General features: G+C 39.7%; 1 protein-coding gene across 3 annotated transcripts in view; it reads left to right on the top strand.

The window, feature by feature from the left end:
- The window catches only part of phka1a (phosphorylase kinase, alpha 1a (muscle)), a 158,150-nt gene that overhangs the window by 115,202 nt on the left and 22,554 nt on the right, over positions 1-20,394 (top strand). For all 3 annotated transcript variants that reach the window (XM_072270556.1, XM_072270557.1, XM_072270555.1), the window contains 7 exons: positions 1,634-1,719; positions 3,519-3,655; positions 3,768-3,924; positions 4,513-4,592; positions 4,674-4,752; positions 8,928-9,057; positions 13,761-13,862. In XM_072270556.1, the coding sequence (XP_072126657.1) occupies positions 1,634-1,719; positions 3,519-3,655; positions 3,768-3,924; positions 4,513-4,592; positions 4,674-4,752; positions 8,928-9,057; positions 13,761-13,862 (771 nt within the window). The remainder of the gene's footprint in view (positions 1-1,633; positions 1,720-3,518; positions 3,656-3,767; positions 3,925-4,512; positions 4,593-4,673; positions 4,753-8,927; positions 9,058-13,760; positions 13,863-20,394) is intronic.

The raw sequence follows: 20,394 nt of genomic DNA, 5'->3' as shown, positions 1-20,394 counted from the left end.
CCCTGTTTCAGAATTAACAGCAACATCACTGAAACTTTTTGTAGATGATATTGTCATCCTGAAGCACTTCAACTTTTTCCACAAAAAAGATTGTCATTTCTTGCCAACTTTTGCAAGGTACTTGCAGCAATCTCTTGAGTTGAAATGTTTAAGTGATATTAGTGCATCAAGAAATCTGAATTTATTTTATTTATGTATGCTAATTTTAATTTTAAATGTCTATGCCCAACAGAGACATTTAGAAACATGTCAAATGACTTGGGGATCCCTGCCTATTGCCAGTCACTGCTACTGGACTTCTCTACTTTGTGAGGAGACCATAGCAGTGCGACATCAAGCATGACTGGTTGCATGGGATCACCAAAAATTATTGTAGCTGTATGATTTGCATAGAGGGCAAATGTAAAGTATGTGTTAGATCAGGCACAAAGCACCCCAAAAGCCCCCGATCAGTTACATTTGGTGCAAGGTATGTACTAGATCAGGCACAATGCACCCCAAAAGCCCCCCTGATCAGTTACATTTGGATGTACAGCTTGTCAGAATGATTTTCTTTATTTATTGTTGGTTATGGGTAGATTCCTTGCAGAGGAATTTCTACAGTAGGAGTGCACAGCAAAAATTGAGCGTGGAGATTCTTATGGATTAATCAGTTTTTACCTATTAATTTTATGCAATGTATCCACATTAATGTATCAGCTGGAAATTATTCATTGAAAAAATTCTTCAATGGTTAAATTCTCTAGTAGCTTATATATTTACATCTTTAGTAAGTTATTCAGATCAGAAGGCCCTACATGCAAATTAATCTCAGATAGTTTGGAAGTGATACTTGGCGACTGTGCTTTAATTCTTAGGGAAAGAAAAGCCCTATATTTGACTGGTAATAAGTTTTCTCATATTTTACTTGACAAGTATGGGAAAGTGCCCCACGCTAATGGATAATTTTGATTGTAGTGCCCCAAGTGTGATCTTAGTTTCTTATTTTCACATTGAAAACGAGGTGAGCTACCTATCCTGGGATTCTTGGTGCCTATAGGGCAGGAAAAAAAAGTAACTTGAAATAGACCTTTCAACATATTAATTTATAAAATTATGTAGCAATTCTAATTCTGATTGGTTTTAAATGATGGAACTCTGTTTTCATCCATTTTAAATTCCTAGTTTTATGCCCCTAGTCTGTAACCTGTGGATTATTGAATTCTTGTGAGCTGGTTGAGATATCCAACACAAGTACCGGATATCTATGCATTCAAAAAGGTTCATTTGGACAGTTTATGAATATGATAAAAAATATCGGAAGATATTGGAGAAATGGTTCTGGGTGAAGACTAGAGGAGCAGAATGAATTGCGTAGATCTAGAGCTGATGAAGGTTCAGTAAGCAGATTAATCTGTGAAGAGTAATAAAAATATAAAATGCTGAAAAATAGAATCTGTGGTAAGAGAAAGCAATTCATCGGAACTGGGTTGCCAAGTTGAGTGCAGTTTGTATCAATAGTGTAGAACTGATCATGTTGGATGCATGTTAGAATTAAAATCTAGAGCAACATTATTTTATGGGTCTGAACTTGAACAACGTTTGTTCTGAATAGCATATAGTATTTTAAATGCAAGTTTTTTTTCTTTTTTAGACGTCTCTTTCTATCTACCAAACAGCTTGATATTTGAATCACGTCATAAACTCAATCTTGTATCTGCATCCTCAGTCAGTCCAGAGGTAATTATTAATTGAATGAGATTTCTTCTTCATTATTTGTGCTGCAATATTAACACACATTCTTCTTTTACGTCCATACCTTAGGATGTCTTCTGTTTATCAGTATAATACTGGGAATGCTTGAAATTAGACACCACAAGCAGACCAGATGCAGAGTCATGTTGACAGGTTAACAGATTGGATAGAATATTTTGTAAATAACTTTTTGATTTGCCTTTGGATTTTAAAAAAAAAAGTGTGTTCCTGCTGTAGCCCTTTGAATTCATTATAGGAGAAGGAACTTGGAATAAATGTCCTACACTTGTACAACAAATTCCACAGAGTATCTGCACCTGGTCTGAGGAGGCGCAAGAGTTATTAATTTAATTGGAAATGAATGTCCGTGGGGGGCCTTGGTCAGTAAAGTCAGAAACAAAACAATAAATAATTGTGGCAAAATTAAACACACAGTGTAATGTCCTATTTGAAAACTGATCTAAATGCATGTTAACTTTTACTTTGTGTTTATCTGTGAAGAAAGCAACGATGGCCTTTAATTCACATACCATTTGGTTGTAGCTTATTACAGGATTAATGAATATTTATCAAAAACCCAGATTTGTCCCAAGTATTTCAATTACTTGAACAACATGGCCTCTAAGCTACCCTTTCTTAAGATGTAAAAACCAGAGAACTCCATATGACACAGGAGGTGTCTGCCGTGTGACATGGTGTGCTTTGGGAGATACACTTTACAGAAGCAACGTAGCCTAAAAGCAAAAAGTATTAGAAAAATCCAACTGCCCATTGTGGAAAAGAAACCACTTTCTCAGCACATTGCAGGATACAGGGAGTTATGGGAACTTCCTGTTGGTGTTGTGGTACTCAGAAAGAACATGATCTAACAGGTGGGAATATAGATTATGTTCTCCTTTTGCTCTCTCTTATCCCAACTTTTAACCTAATCACATTCTTCCCTATCCATTCTGTGAGTTCTCCCTTTGAGTTTGTTTCTGTACTCTTTCCTTCTCTCCCCCCCCCAACACCCTATCCCCTACCAACACTTGCATCATCAGCCTAACTCCCATACTGCCTGCACGTGGATAATGATTGGTTGTTGAGGCTGGTGCACCCTTGATGTACTTTGTGAATAACTGTTTGCCTGGTAAAGCCTTGATTACTAGAATGGCCAAAAGAGTTGAATGCATCATAACCTCAAAGATTTGACTTGATCCTTTCAGCTAGAGTTATTTGTACACTTGTAGCAAAATGTACTTTTGAGTAGCCTTGATGTCTTACTTGACCAGTAACAGAAGTCTTACCAACTGCTTGGTCTGTACTGAAAGCTAGTATGGTGTCATTGTCTGAGAAGCTTGTATGATTTGATTTGACAAAATCATGGCCAATGGCACTTTTATTATCCCAGGTTCAAAGTAAAACCTGATTTGGGCATAATGAATACAAGAAGGAACTTGTGCGGTATTTTATCCGACGACGATGGTTAGAGCAGACAGGAAAGACCTAAGTAACTTCTGACTTCTCATAAGATTTTACATTAGAAAAAAAAACAATTCAAAACTTGCAGTTGCAAGTGGCAGACTCTGTATCCCATTTAATATTTGCGGTTTTATTCTATATGTTAATTGTAAGCTTGCAACTCAAAGCTTGCCAAAGTATGATTTTAAACTCATAAATTTTGGTTGTTCTTTCAGTATCATGCAGTACACAACTTGTATTAATTGAGCTTGATTCATTTGTGTGACTAAAAGAGTTAAACAATCTGAATTATTTAATTTGGTCTTGTTCTCATTCTATAATAGTTTCCATTAAAGACCTCAAAAGACTTGCCTAGAGATGACTCTGGTGAAATAGACTGTAAAGCCTTGATGGAACAGTTGAAAAAGAGTCATAGCTTACAAGAACAGGTTGAAATAAGCCACGTAATCTATGTCATGAAGTAAGACTATTGTGTTTTAAAACATTTTGATTTTTTTTAAAGGTAGTGATTAATATGTGTTTTGATGACCTTTTCTGTTTCTCTTTCGCCACCCACCTGTTCAAATGTGCAGGGGTATAGATTGGAAAGTGGGTCAAGAAGGTCATCCTGATCTGACTGTTCATGACCTCTTAATGGAGCTGTACACAAAAGCTGGTAAGGAGCAGCACTGGGGACTGATCCGTTATATTTCTGGTATGCTCCATAAAAAAGTTGAAGAACTTGATGAGGTAAATAAACATCTAATACTGCAGTTTTAACCTACATATTGCTTTACATGTGCATTGCTGTTTATATTATTTTTACTTGTGCAAGTCTACTAGGACATATACTCATTTAACCATGATGTAAATTTGATTGTTTATATTTAATTGTTATTGAAAATTGTTGTGAGCTTCAAGGAGATTAAATTTTCATAAAACTATACATTATAAAGTTTCAGCTTCTGTATGATGGAGTGTTGAGTTTTTGTATCTAATTTTATGACATGTTCTATCTTCTGCTACTTAGTTTTGCTTTGCCTCTCTCCTTTTATTCTATGAAAGTAACGATTGATTTGAGCAACATTTGTTCCTATAGTAGTATTCCTTAGTAGTTTATACAAGGATTCTTCTGTGATCATAAATAAGCCTCACTTACCGGATTAACAAATAATATTTGTATCCAAAAGGCAACATCAGGTTGGTGCACTTTGGGCTAACTATAACAAAATGATGAAGCATTTACTGAGATATTGGAAGACCTTAGTAATTTAACATACCTGTTCTAATGATTACTTTAAAGAGCATGATGATGCATTCTGATGATATTTGTCATAGGCCTGCACAACCCTTTTGTCAAATCAGAAGCATCTGACTGTTGGCCTTCCTCCTGAACCACGCGAGAGAACTATTTCTGCGTGAGTACTCCATTGAGCATGATGTCAGGTCATAGGTTGAGAGAATTTTAACATTAACTTATGCTTTTACTTTCTCATTAGACCCTTGCCTTCTGCTGAATTTACTAAGCTGATTGCAGAAGCTAACGAACACAATAATGCTTTGTTCATCCTCACACAGGTTGGTTCATGCAGCATAAGTTCATTAAATTTAGATTCTGTTATATGAATTCCGCATTAATGATCTATCTATCTTTTCATGTTATCATTGGATTACTTCAGCCAATGAATCGAGCAAATATGCAATGGAAAAGCAAAAAAAAAATTAAATGCTGATGCTGAAAATCTAAAAGAAAAGCAGAGAATGCTGGAAATTTTCAGCATCAGTGGTGAGAGGACCAGAGTTATTGTTTTGAAATTGATGATCTGTTATCAGAGTTTGTTGTTGAAATGTTTTCAGTGACAGGAAAGGGTGGAGAGAACAAAGGAAGTGTGTACAGTCGGATGCAAACCAATAGGGACTAAGTGCCGCAAGTGGTGATCATGCTGCTTAAGAGGGCGGTGGGGACATGTCTTTAAAAGATATAAAGAGCAGATGAATGAAAAGAAGAAAAGGAGGGAGAACAAATGACAGCATCTGCATTGTTGTTAGTCTCACAGTTTCAGATTTTTTCCCCTCTTTACTTTGTTTTTCTTTATTTCTTTCTCATTATGTTAACTGTCAGAATGCTGGCTGGATTGGAGACCATGTTTTATGAGGGAAGGTTGAGCAAGCTAGGTCTTTTCTCTTTGAAGCAAAGGAGGTTGAGAGGTGACCTGACAGAGGTGTGTAAGATGATAAGAGGCATGTTTAGAGTGGACAGCCGGCATCTTTTTTTCCAGAGCAGAAACAGCTAATACAAGAGGACATAATTTTAGGACAACTAGAGGAAAGTATAGAGGGGATGTCAGAGCTAGGTTTTTTACAGAGAGAATGGTGGGTGTGGAAAATGTGCTGTCAGCAGTGATGATAGGCGCAAATATTAGGGACATTTTGGAGACTCTTAGATAGGCACATGAATGAAGGACAAATGGAAGTCTGTGTGGGAGGGAAGTGCTATACCTTTTGGATGTTATATGTTTGTAACAACAGATAGATCTTAAAGTTCAGTTTGGATAGTTTTGGAATTCAATAAAATGACAAATGTTGATTTATTTGGCATCCCCATAGCGCACATGTATTAAGGATACCTTACTGTATACACAGTCTGATGTGTGTTTTTGTAGAGGTGGGGACACTGAATTGATAGTCAGGCTATTCTGATATTACGAGTGTTATTTAAAATATAAAAAACTTGAGAGAGAACAAAATCTTAAATGGTGAATCCAATTAATGATAGAAATCTGATCTTCTTTCATTAAGAAGATAGTTATGCCTTTTCTTGTACTGATGTAGACATGTGTCTAAGTATGAAATTTAAAGCAGGAATAGTGCAGCAAGTCATTAGAAATGCCAGGCAGGAACTCTAAAATGTGATATTCTTTATCTACCTCTTGCTTATAAGATTTTTTTAATACCTTGTTTCCTTTTGTGGTTATTGCCTGAATTCTAAAAAGTAGAATTGACATTTGTTTTACAATTTGCTACCTCTGGTATACAATAATTGTTTTGGTGTTGGTACACTTTGTACAATATGTTCATATGATGAGAATGGCATACCTAGAATTGTTCAACAGAAAACATAAAGGAGAGCTATTATAATGACATTAAAAATCATTACAGGGTGTTTTTTTTTTTGGCTTAAATAAGGATAGACCCTTTCCCCTGACAGGAAACTCAAGAACCCAGAATTAAAATAATTGACAAAAATTCTAGATCTTTGACAAGGATTTAAAAAATACGCAGTGAGTTATGATCTAGAACAGCGGTCCCCAACCACCGGGCTGTGGACCGGTACCAGGCCGCAGAGCATTTGATACGGGGCCGCGAGGAAACGATATGATTTGGCGATAGGAGTCAGCTGCACCTTTCCTCATTCCTTGTCACGCCCACTGTTGAGCTTGAACACACGCGAGGTCATTACCCGCGCGTCATCCGTGTCAGCACGGGAAGGAGATCAACTCCTCGAGCTTGCAAATGACGGCGGGCTGAAAAGTATGTTTGATATAACATCTCCGCCGGCATTCCGGATCAAAGTCAAGGCTCAATATCCTGAGATAGTCAGGAAAGCACTGAAAACTTTGCTTCCATTTCCAACATATCTCTGCAATGAATGTAACGAAAACTAAATTGCGGAACAGACAGGACATAAGGAACCCCTTTCAAGTATCGCTGTCTCCCATCACCCCTCGATAGGACCGTCTTGTTGCAGGAAAACAAGCCCAGGGCTCCCACTGATTCAGCGATATTGGTGCGTTGCAATGATTTTATATTTTCATACAAGGAAAATATGCGCTGTGTGTTTGATATCCAGACGTTAATTAAAATGTTATGATGCTATTATAAGTGACTTATATAACCATGTAAAAATTACGGCATGGAAACAGGCGATCTCGCTCCTTCTAGTCCGTGCCGAACGCTACTCTCACCTAGTCCCACCGACCTGCACTCAGCACATAACCCTCCATTCCTTTCCTGTCCATATACCTATCCATTTTTTCTTTAAATGATAATGTTGAACCTGCCTCTACCACTTCTACTGGAAGTTCGTTCAACACTTCAAGCACCCCTGTCTTCCCCTGATAATTGTCTTATCGCTATATTCATTCGAGGAAAATATGCGCTGTGTGTTTAATGTTAAATTCGTTAGGTAAACCCTTTTAGAAACGAAATTGAGTGTATTAGCCACTTTATCACCTATATTCCGGTCATGATTAACACCCGCCGCCGATAACAGAATCGGCAAAAACAATTTTTAAGAAATCGGCACGTAGTTACGCATGCGCACTGGTGCCCGCGCAAGGCTTCATGGTCATTGTAGTCTTTCTCGGGGTAAACCCGACGTATTTGACTGCTACTTTTGTGCGTTGGCAACCATACCCCACCCCCCCGGTCGGCCAGCCCGCAAGAATATTGTCAATATGAAACCGGTCCGCAGTACGATAAAGGTTGGGGACCCCTGATCTAGAATATGCTATCAAGAGAGATTGTGAAAACAGATTCAGTAGTCATTTTCAAAGAAGCAACTGATAAATACTGGAGTGGTGAATTAAATTTGCAGGGTCAAGGAGAAATAGGAATATAGAATCAATTTTGAAACTCTGTTTCAAAAAATGTGTTACAGGTTAAGAACACAAGAATTAAGAGCAGGAGCTGGCCATCTGACCCATCGAGCCTGCCCTGCTATTCAATAAGATCATGGCTGATCTGTCCATAAACTCAGCTCCATCTACCTGCCTTTTTCCCATAACCCTTAATTCCCTTACTATGTAAAAACCTATCTAACTGTTTCTTAAATATATTTAGTGAAGAAGCCTCAGCTGCTTCCTTGGGCAGAGAATTCCACAGATTCACCACTCTCTGGGAATAACTGTTTCTCCTCATCTCCATCCTAAATCTTCTTCCCTAAATCTTGAGGCAATGCCCCCTAGTTCTAGTCTCACTTACCAATGGAAACAACTTTCCTGCTTCTATCTTATCCATCCCTTTCAAAATTTTGTATGTTTCTATAAGATCCCCTCTCATTCTTCTGAACTCCAGAGAGTATAGTCCCAGGCGACTCAATCTGTTCTCATAGGTTAACCCCTTCATCCCTGGAATTAAACTGGTGAACCTCCTCTGCACTGCCTTCAAAGCCAGTATATCCTTCCTCAAGTATGGAGACCAGGACTGCACACAGTACTCCAGGTGCAGCTTCACCAGTACCCTGTATAGTTGCAGCATGACCTCTCTGCTCTTGAATTCAATCCCTTTAGCAATGAAGGCCAACATTCCATTTGCCTTCTTAATAACCTGTTGCACCTACAAGGCAGCTTTTTGCGATTCATGCACAAGCACTCCTAAGTCCCTCTGCACAACAGCATGCTGCAATCTTTCACCATTTAAATAGTAATCTGCTCTTCTGTTATTCCTTCCAAAGTGCATGATCACGCATTTACCAACGTTATATTCCATCCCTTAGCCCACTCACTTAACCTATCTATATCCCTCTGTAGACTCTCCATATCTTCTGTACAATTTGCTTTTCCACTTAGTTTAGTGTCATCAGCAAATTTTGCTACGCTACACTCAGTCCCCTCTTCCAAATCATCAATGTAAATGGTAAACAGCTGCAGGCCCAAATTGTCTTTTTTGCCATGAAACTTTTCTGGATTCAGAAATTGTTCTGCATATTATGTCCACTGCTTTATTTTACATGTATGGTTTTTTTTTGATAGGAAGTCATGGTTTATCTGGCAATGTATGCAAGGACAGAACCTAATCTATTTGCTGAAATGTTCCGACTGCGTGTTGGATTAATAATTCAAGTTATGGCAACTGAAATGGGCAATAGTCTCAACTGTTCAGGTAAAGTTTCTCAGAAACATCAGCAGGTGAAACAAAAAACCTGTCTAAGAAAATACATAGTATATGTACATTAAAATTCTGTTGTGTGTGTAATTAGGCCATGGAAAAAAAGAAATGGTTTGAAGGCAAGACGAGAATTTGAAGAGATTTGGTTTGTCACCTAAAACACTCAAATTTCTAGAGATGTGCTGTGGAGAGCATTCTGACAGGCTGCATCACTGTCTGGTACTGGGGTGAAGGGCTACTGCACAGGATTGAAAGGAGCTCCAGAAAGTTGTAAAATTAGTCAGATCCATCTTGGGTGCCTCAGAAAGGCAGCATCCCAGGGCATGGCCTCTTCTCATTGGTACCGTCAGAAAGGAGATACAGAAACCTGAAGGCACACACTCAGCGATTCAGGAGCAGCTTCTTCCCTTCTGCATCTGATTCATAAATGGACATTGAACCTGTGAACATTACCTAATTTTTTCATATTATTTCTGTTTTTTGCACTATTTTTAATTGAACTGTTTAATATACAAATATATATTTACTGTCATTGATTTACTTTTTGTTCTATATTATCATGTATTGCATTGTACTGCTGCCGCCAAGTTAACAAATTACAAGACATATACCGGAAATATTAAGCCTGATTCTGGTTCTGATAGAATAGGGCAAATTGTTTATCAATGCTTGTTCAAAATATTTTACTCGGTGATTAAATTGATAGGCTGGCATTCATGATTCCACATCATGAAATGAGCAATCTTCCAAACTATGTATTTTATGGTTTTTTTTGCTGGTATCTGATTCCAAATACTTTTCTACAATATTTCCGTGGGTGCATAAATGAGCAGAGAACTTGTGAACCAGAGAAATTTAATTCATGAATCACTGTTAATAAATGTGACAGGCCTTTAGGACTTGGAAGTGCAAGTGGTAGTAGACGGTGAAGACACATGTGGCATAATAAGATGAACAGGGAATTGGCTTAAGAACAGATCGCAGAAAATGGGTCTTTATCAACTTGGCAGATTTTATGGGTTAACTGCAGGACTCAAAACTGTTTACAATCTAAATAAAAGTTGGCAAATCACGTTGCAGCTGTATAACAGTACTGTTGGGCTATATTTGGAGTACTATGTTCAGTTTTGGTTGTTGGAATTTAGCAAATATGCAGAAGCTTTGGTGAGAGTGCAGAAAATATTACGAAGATGTTACCTGGGTTGGAATGCATTAGATATAAGGGGAGCTTGAAGAAACTTGAAATGTTTTCTCTGGACTGAGGAGTGATGTGACAGAGGTATAAAAATAATGAGACATAGATAGAATAGATATCTTGAGTCTTTTTCCCAGAGTGGAAATACCAAAACTGAAAGCGGAGGGGGGGATGAGTTTAACGGAGATGTATGAGGTAAATTGAATGAATTAAAGGCAGATAAATCCCCAGGGCCAGACAGTCTGCATCCCAGAGTGCTTAAGGAAGTAGCCCAAGAAATAGTGGATGCATTAGTGATAATTTTTCAAAACTCTTTAGATTCTGGATTCGTTCCTGAGGATTGGAGGGTGGCTAATATAGCCCCACTTTTTTAAAAAGGAGGGAGAGAGAAACCAGGGAATTATAGACCGGTTAGCCTGACATCAGTGGTGGGGAAAATGCTAGAGTCAGTTATCAAAGATGTGATAACAGCACATTTGGAAAGCGGTGAAATCATCGGACGAAGTCAGCATGGATTTGTGAAAGGAAAATCATGTCTGTCGAATCTCATAGAATTTTTTGAGGATGTAACTAGTAGAGTGGATAGGGGAGAACCAGTGGATGTGGTATATTTGGATTCTCAAAAGGCTTTTGACAAGGTCCCACACAGGAGATTAGTGTGCAAACTTAAAGCACATGATATTGGGGGTAAGGTATTGATGTGGATAGAGAATTGTTTGGCAGACAGGAAGCAAAGAGTGGGAATAAACGGGACCTTTTCAGAATGGCAGGCTGTGACTAGTGGGGTGCCGCAAGGCTCAGTGCTGGGACCCCAGTTGTTTACAATATATATTAATGACTTGGACGAGGGAATTAAATGCAGCATCTCCAAGTTTGCGGATGACACGAAGCTGGGCGGCAGTGTTAGCTGTGAGGAGGATGCAGGGTGACTTGGATAGGTTAGGTGAGTGGGCAAATTCATGGCAGATGCAATTTTATGTGGATAAATGTGAGGTTATCCACTTTGGTGGCAAGAACAGAAAAACAGATTATTATCTGAATGGTGGTCGATTAGGAAAAGGGGAGGTGCAACGAGACCTGGGTGTCATTATACACCAGTCATTGAAAGCGGGCATGCAGGTACAGCAGGCGGTGAAAAAGGCAAATGGTATGCTGGCATTCATAGCAAGAGGATTCGAGTACAGGAGCAGGGAGGTACTACTGCAGTTGTACAAGGCCTTGGTGAGACCACACCTGGAGTATTGTGTGCAGTTTTGGTCCCGTAATCTGAGGAAAGACATCCTTGCCATAGAGGGAGTACAAAGAAGGTTCACCAGATTGATTCCTGGGATGGCAGGACTTTCATATGATGAAAGACTGGATCGACTAGGCTTATACTCATTGGAATTTAGAAGATTGAGAGGGGATCTTATTGAAACATATAAAATCCTAAAGAGATTGGAGAGGCTAGGTGCAGGAAGATTGTTCCCGATGTTGGGGAAGTCCAGAACGAGGGGTCACAGTTTGAGGATAAAGGGGAAGCCTTTTAGGACCGAGATTAGGAAAAACTTCTTCACACAGAGAGTGGTGAATCTGTGGAATTCTCTGCCACAGGGAACAGTTGAGGCTAGTTCATTGGCTATATTTAAGAGGGACTTAGATATGGCCCTTGTGGCTAAAGGAATCAGGGGGTATGGAGGGAAGGCAGGTACATGGTTCTGAGTTGGATGATCAGCCATGATCATACTGAATGGCGGTGCAGGCTCGAAGGGCCGAATGGCCTACTCCTGCACCTATTTTCTATGTTTCTATGTTTCTATGAGGTAAGTTTTCTTTCATAGAGAGTGTAGGTTCTTGGAATATGCTGAGGGAGGAGGAAGAGGCAGAATAATAGCACATTTAAGAGGCATTTAGTCCTTACTCTGGAACAGGTCAGTCTTCACCATGACTAGGTCACTGTTCTATGCAAATAGAATGCTCTGAGGATAATATTTCATCCTCAGTGAACAGGCAGCTGCTTTGTGTAATTTGATCTGGAGGCGTTTATGCTAGTTTTCAATTTGGGGAACAGCAGTTCTGCCACTTGTTTTGAGAATCACGATGACATGATTGAACTTGCTCAGAATTTCTGCTTTTCTCTAGTAGTGTCTTTGTCAGTCAGCTATTCCAGATTGATTTTGCAAGCTTTAAGCATCAGTCCTTGTATAAGTATTTAAGCCTGCTTAAAGGGAAAGAAATATTCTTATGGGGAAATGCTTGCTGTCAATAGAAGTATGGCCATAACCACAGAGACAAGGGGGTAAGATTGATGTGCTCTACTGTATATTCATTTGGAAGACGATTCACAAATAGGCTTTTAGAAGCATTACTCATTGGTGATGGTCTTTCACTTCCATTTTTTGGCAGTACCCTTGCCTCAGAAACATGGTATCCATAAGCATATGGTGAACAATGGTCAAGTGCTCCTGGATGCCTCAATAAATTTATGAGTGCAATATTTGACAACCTTATTTGTTTGGTACGTTGGAGTAATCATGCCTACAGACCTTATGCCGCAAGCTATATTGAAATAAGAATGACAGTGGTTGTGCTTGTGGCCTCTTAATCCCAAAGAGTGCATTTGTGTTTGTGGTTTGGAAACTCATTTGGGTGGCATGAAACACCATTTCAAACCAATACCAAAAATCAAATTATGATATTTAGCCAGGCCTTTTGGGTTAATGCAGCAAATCCCTGCTACAGTTATTTTAATGAATGCTTTCATGACTTTAGCACAGTGAGAAATAGAAGTAGACCATTTGGTCCCAAAAGCCTGCACCACCATTCAGTGAGATCATGGCTAACCTTTTACCTCAGTAGCAGTTTCTTGCACTAATTCCTTATCTTTTGATTCCTGTAATATCTTATCTATCATCAACCTACTTCTTGATTCTGATTCTACTTTTTGCAATATTTCACATTTTTTATGAACATCCCTTGTGGTTACAAAAATACAGCTATATTGTAACAGCCTCCATTTTCATTACAAACTATTAGCAGAATTATTATTTTTTCAATTTCAATTATTTTTATATATTTCTTAAATGTGTCTTTATCTTTTAAACAATCCAGCCACCTTTTATGTCCTGATTTTTATTCAGATCGCTAAGGGAAGCTTTTTTTTAAATGATTCTGAAACTGAATGACATATTACATTTTTAGATTTGTAGTAGTATTATTATTAATGATAAAAAAAATCTTCAGAGTTGAACATAAAATGTCTTACTTTACACCAACGTGCACCTGAAATGCCCCAACCTCTTTTTTTTTTCTGAGGTTGTTGAATCATTTCTTACAGCCTATAACTTTCAATACTCTGGCTCTTTGGCATCCTATTTAATGATTATACATGTTTTGTTATGTGACTAAATTTAATGTGGTACTCCAATTATAGTTCTGTACTATTAATACACATTCAGAATTTGTTTTACAGTAATCTGACCTTAATGATTATCATCCTTACCAATTTTTTCCTTTTATTTAGGTGAAGCAGCAACTGAAAGTTTAATGTCAATGAGACCCTCTGACCTGAAGCTACTTCTTCACCATGTCCTCAGTGGAAAGGAATTTTCAGTTGAAGAAAATGGTTAGTATTTTTGACCTAATTTATTGTTTTTCCAAAATATATACATGAGTATAATATGAATGAACTGCACTGGTGAGAAGTAATATTTAATGCTCAGTTAGGTGACCTGTTGAAATAGGATGCCGTTAAAATGGGTTTTTCTGAAACAATGTAGGTGCATGAGAGAGGAAATAAGTTGCAGGGGGACAGGGAGATAAGGAGAGGAGAGGCTTGTAATCCAACTTTCTTTAATCTATATTAGAAAAAAGTCTTTTCCAGTGGCTTTTGTATTTATGGGTCTCCTGTGGATTCTTCAGAAGTACATGATGGTGTCCTGGAATTAATTGTAATTTCTATTTAAATATTAAAGTAAATTTCAGTCCTTGGCTTGTGTAGAAGTTGCCAAGAAGTTCAGTGATTTATCAAGATTGTCGTAGAAAGTTTAGTCATCCTATACTATGCAGAAGTGCTGAGTATATTGAAATCCTCAGATTAAATAAGACAATTGATTCTTCCTGTGTGAAAGATTAATTGAGCTAAAGAGATACCATTTGTGTGCGTCGTATTTATGTTCAATTGGATTTGCACTTCCCTTTCTTATCCCCTTGCAAGTACTGATCACTCTTGGGATTTTTCTTGATTTTACCTGTCAAAATGTTGTCATGCCTCTCTTTCCCTTCCCACTTTGCTTTTCTGGTCTCCGTTCATACATTCTACAGATATATGTATATCATTTCGTGTTTCCATTCCCCATTTACTTCCCTATAACATTCTCTCTCACATGCCGATCAGCTACTCCATGATTGCCTTGTCACCCACCAATACAAAGGGTAATTTACAGCAACACATGCAAAATACTAGAGGAACTCAGCAGGCCAGGTAGCATTTATGAAAAAGAGTAAACAGTCAATGGTTTAGGCCGAGACCCTTCATCCCCGATCAGCCTGGTCTGCTAAGTTCCACCAGCATTTTGTGTCTGTTGCATGGATCTCCAGCATCTGCAGATTTTGTGTGGTAATTTACAGTAGCTAATTAACCTACAAGCGTAATTTTGGAATGTGGGAAGAAATAAGGAAACCTAAGCATAATTTTGTCCTATGCCTATTATATCTGCAGTCTGATTACAGCCTCCAAAATGCTTTTCCCTGAGCTTTCCATTTGCTCTGGTTGATTCTCTAAAGTGCAATTAAGACTAGCCCACCTACAGATTGTGCAAAATGCTAATCTGAACAATTTCAATGTTTCTGGATAGTTGCTAACACTTTGTCTATTCCAGCTTCAGAGCAATTCCATTCCCCGTGTTTATTTTCTACAACCCACCTACATCAGGTATTCTATAGTAGCTCATTAACCTACCAACCAGCACTAGATAGGTCATGAGAAGAAGTGGGAGCAACTGGGGACAGAGAAAGAAAGTGCAAGCTCCAGTCTGGTAGGTTGGAACCTGGGCCACTGGAATTGTGAGGCAACATCACCACTTGACCATATGTAAACACACGTATGCCTCTGTTATGGAGTTAAAACATACCTTTATTGTCTACTCAATTAAGATTTTTATGGCTTAATTATTGTTTTATCAGCCATCCTATATGGTAGTTTAGTGGTTAACATGATGCTATTACAGCTCAGAGTGCTAGAGTTCGAAGTTGAATTCCAGCACTATATGTAAGAAGTTTGTATGTCCTTCCCGTGAGCCTGTGGGTTTCCTCCTGGTGCTCCAGTTTCCTCCCACGGTTCAAAGATGTACTGGTTAGCAGGTTAATTGGTCCTTGTAAGTCGTCCTGTGATTAGGCTAAGATTAAATATGTAAGTGCTGGATAATGGATTTGCCGGGCTGAAAGTGCCTGTTCCACACTGTATCTTTAAATAAATAAATAGCTGTAATTGTTTCCTTGACCACTGCTGCTTTACTCTCTTTCTCCCTATCCCTCAAGGCTAAAACATTCACAGTGATGTTCATCAGAAGTTATGAGTAGAGACCTATCTTGATCTCTTCATGAGGTCTTATCTTCAGTGTTGTCATAGAGCAACACAGCACAGATACAGGTCCTTCAGCCGAATGAGACCATGCCGACCATAGCGCCAACCCATCAAATCCCAGTTTCCTGTGTTTGGCCAACCTAGTCCCTGCATGTATTGACCCAATTGCTTCTTATAAGCCTCAATAAGGGCACCCCTCATTCTCCTATGCTTCAAGGAATAAAGATCTAGCCTGGTCTATCTCTCCCTACAACTCAAGTGTCTAGTCCTGTGAAAACATCCTCATAAATCTTTTTCTGCACTCTTTTCCATTTTAACCACATCTTCCCTCCAACAGGGTGCAGAAAATTGTGCACAGAGCTCTTAAGTGTGGCTTCACCAACGACTTGTACAACTACAACATAATATCCCAACTCCTATACTCAGTGTCTCACTGAAGAAGGCCATTGTGCAAAATGTTTTTCTCACCACCAGTGAACGATGCACTTGTACAGTACTCCCAGGTCCTCAGTTCCACTGCACACTATAATGCAGGATCAAGTCAATTTGGTTCATTCCACATGATATTAAGAAATGTCTGAGAACGCCTTGTCTTCAAGACAGCATTTGACTTGGATCAGTATCAAGGTTTCCAGGAAAACTGAAGTCAGTGTGCTCCCGTAGTTGGACTCCTGCCTTGTTCAAAGCAAGATAGTTGAGGATAGAGTCATTAAAAAAAGTACAGCATAGAAGCAGACCCTAAAGTCCATCTAGTCTTTGCCAAACCATTTAAACTGGCTACTTCCATCAACCTGCACTGGGACCATAGCTACCATCCATGTATCTATCCAAACTTCTCTTAAATGTTGAAATGAAGCTCACATGCACCACTTATCCTGGCAGCTTGTCCACAATCTCACAACCTTCTGAGTGAACTAGGATCCCCTCATGCTTCCCTTAAACTTTTCACCTTTCACCCTTAATCCATGGCCTCTGGTTGGAGTCCCACACAACCTTAGTGGAAAAGCCTGCTTGCATGTACCCTATCTTTACCCCTTTTAATTTTGTATACCTCTATCAAATCTCCTCTCACTCTTCTATGTTCCAAGGAATAAAGTCCTAACCTATTCCAATTTACCTTACAATTCAGACCTGCAGACCCTGCAAATTCCTTGTAAATTTTCTCTGTACTCTTTCAACCTTATTTACATCCTTCATATAGGTTGGTGACCACAAATGCACAAAATACTCCACACATTAAGCCTTACCAATGTCTTATACAACTTCAACGCAACATCCCATCTCCTGTACTCAATGTGCCAAAATCTTTCTTAATGACCCTGCCTGTCTATGACACCACTTCCAATGAATTATGGACTTGTATTCCCAAATCCCTTTGTTCTACTTCACTCTTCAGTGCCTTATCCTTCACTGCGTAAGACTTGCCCTGGTTGGTCCTTCCAAAATGCAACATCTCGCACTTGTCTGCATTAAGTTCCATGTGCCATTTTCCAGCTGGTCCAGATCCCACTGCATCCTAATCTTGGTATCATCTGCAAATTTGCTGATTCAATTAACCACATTATCATCCAGATCGTTGATATAGATGACAAACAACAACAGACCGAGCACTAATCCTTGCGGTACTCCACTAGTCAAAGGCCTGCAGTCAAAGGGGCAACCATCCACCACCAACTGTCTTGCTTCTCCAATGAAGCCAATGCCTAATCCAGTTCTCTACCTCATCCTGAATGCCAAGCAACTGAACCTTCTTGACCAACCTCTCATGTGGGATTGTGTCAAATCCTTACCGAAGTCTATGTAGACAATATTCACTGTCTTGTCTTCAAGTTAAGTTCCCAGTAACTTCCTCGACAAACTAAAAGATTGGTTAGATGTGACCTACTACATGCAAAGCCATACTGACTGTTCTTAATCAGCTCATATCTAACCAAATATTTATATATCCAGACCCTCCGAATACCTTCCAATAACTTTCCCACTACTGATGTCGGGCTCACCAGTCTATAGCTACCTGGTTTATTTTCAGAGCCTTTCTGAACAGCGGAACAACATTAACAATCAACAACATTAACATCAACAACATTCCAATCCTCTGGAACCTCACCTGTCGCAAAGGATGATTTAAATATCTCTGCTAGGGCCATGACAATCTCTGTACTTGTCTCCTGAGGGATTCAAGGGACAGTGAGGAAAGCTATCATGGCTTGCAGTGGAATTCAGACCCTGGGGATTTATCCACCCTGGTTTGCCTCACACAGCAAACACCACCTCCTCCGTAACAAGGTCCATGAAGATGCCACTTTGCCTCGCTTCTGTAGACTCTTTGTCCATCTCTTGAGTAAACACAGATGCAAAAAATTTCTTTCAGGTCTCCCCCATCTCTTTTGGCTCCACACATGGATTATCATTCTGATCTTCCAGAGGACCAATTTTGTCCCTTGCAATCTTTTATCAGTAGAACTCCTTAGGATTCTCTTTCACCTCATCTGCTAGGGTAACCTCATGCCTTCATCTAGCCCTCCTAATTTCTTTAAGTGTTGGAATAATGAGCTGCCCCTCCTGCAACTAAGTCTCACTAATAGCTACCATATCATAATTCTAGGTGTTGATCCATGCCCTGAACTCTTCTGCCTTTCCTATGATTCTCCTTGCATTGAAACATACGCAGCTCAGGACATTCGTCGCACCAATCTTTTGGTTCCTGACTTTGCCAGAGGTCTTAACATCTGTCTCCACAACCTCTCTACTAACTGTTCTGTCACTCTGGTTCCCATCCCCTGCAACTCTTGTTTAAACCCCACTGTGCAGCACTTGAACTCACTTTGCCGAACCTTGACACTCCTCTTACCTATGTCATTGGTATGTCATGGACCACGACCTCTGGCTGCTCACCCTCGCAATTAAGAATGCTGAGAACTCAATTAGAGATGTCCCAGACCCTGGCACCTGAGAGGCAACATAACATCTGAGAATCTTGTTGTCATCCACAGAACCTCCCTCCTGTTCCCCCAACTAAGAAGTTCCCTATCACCACAGCTCACCTCTTCTCCCCCCTTACCTTCTTAGTCACAGAGTCAGACTCAGTACTGGAGACCTGACAGCTGTGTCTTTCCTCTGATAGGTCATCTTCCCCCGCCCCCCCCCCCCAGACAGTATCCAAAGTGGTATATCTGTTGGTGAGGGGGATAGCCACAGGGGTATTCTGCACTGGCCATTTAATCTCTTTCCCCTTCCTGACCGTCACCCAGTTTCCTATGTCCTGCACCTTGGCTGTAACTACCTCTCTTTATGTTCTATCTATCACTCCCTTGGCCTCCCGAATGATCTGGAGTTCATCCAGTTCCAGCTCCAAGTCCTTAATGTGGAGCGTTAGAAGCTTAAGCTGGATATACTTCTCGTAGGTGTAGTCATCAGGGACACTGGAGGTCTCCCTGCCTTCCCATAACCTGCAAGAAGAGCATTCAACTATCCTGCCTGGCATCTCTACTGTTCTAACTGAGCAAATATAAAGAAGGAAGAACAATAAACTGTGGGGTGGAGGGGTGTTGGGGAGCTGTACCAGCACCTTATCACTTTCTCTGAATCAACCTCTCCTCGCTGAAGCCTCGAAGAGCTGAAGCCGCAAAATCCCCACACTAATTCTGTCTACTCCAATGATGGCCTCTCTGATAATGGCTGCTCCGCTTGTCCCTGCCTTCTTTTTGCCAATCAATCCTGAACGTGGACTGGCTGCTGCTCAAAGCTCCAAACTGCTGCGAGTTGCTGCCTTTTCTACTCATTTGGTGAACCTGAGTGAACTATGTCTTCTTAGGCTTCCAATCTCTCCAACTGGGTGCTACTCAAAGAGAAGGATGTTGGAGGTTAATCAGCTCAGCCACAAATCATTATTGTAGGTGTTCTTAAGAGCAGTAACCTAGGCCCAACCATTTTCAGCTGATTCATCAATTATCATACTTCCATCAGAAAGTCAGAAGTGGGTATGTTTGCACAATGTTCAATTCTATTTTCATTCCTTTGAAATGAAGCACCAAATGCCTGCATGCAACAAGGTCCAGGCAGCACTCAGATCTTACTGCACACAGGCTCAGAGTGGTGAGTGGCAAGTAACATGAATACCACAAGAATGCCAAGCAATAACCATCTCTAACAAGATAGAATCTAACCACTTGCCTTGACATTCAAATCCAATACCATTATTGAGTCTATCCTTCAACATCTTAGGAGGTCACTAATGTTTGTAAACTCAGCTGGATTAGCCACATTAAAGATTATGACTACAAGAACAGGTCAGAGACTAGTGATCTTATGATTTGACTCGCCTTTTACCACCCAAATTCTTGCTGACCTAAGACAGGAATTTGTTCTGTTGTCTCGGGAGCAAGAGACTCACCTTCCGCCAATGTCCATGATAAGAAGAACCCACTGCTCCAGAATAATCATTCTGCTATTCTAGTCTCCCCATCCTCTTTCCCTAGGACTGAAGCCTGTCTTGCTTTTGTTGATGGCTGTGTGTTGAGCTGTAGAATCAGGGAAGAGGAGAATGGGAACAAGTGTTATATGAGCTGTCTGC

The sequence above is a fragment of the Mobula birostris genome, chromosome 10 (genome assembly GCF_030028105.1).
Source record: "Mobula birostris isolate sMobBir1 chromosome 10, sMobBir1.hap1, whole genome shotgun sequence".
Classification (NCBI taxonomy): Eukaryota; Metazoa; Chordata; class Chondrichthyes; order Myliobatiformes; family Myliobatidae; genus Mobula; species Mobula birostris.
Note: the sequence above shows the minus strand (reverse complement) of the source record. Positions and strands in the feature narration are given on the sequence as shown.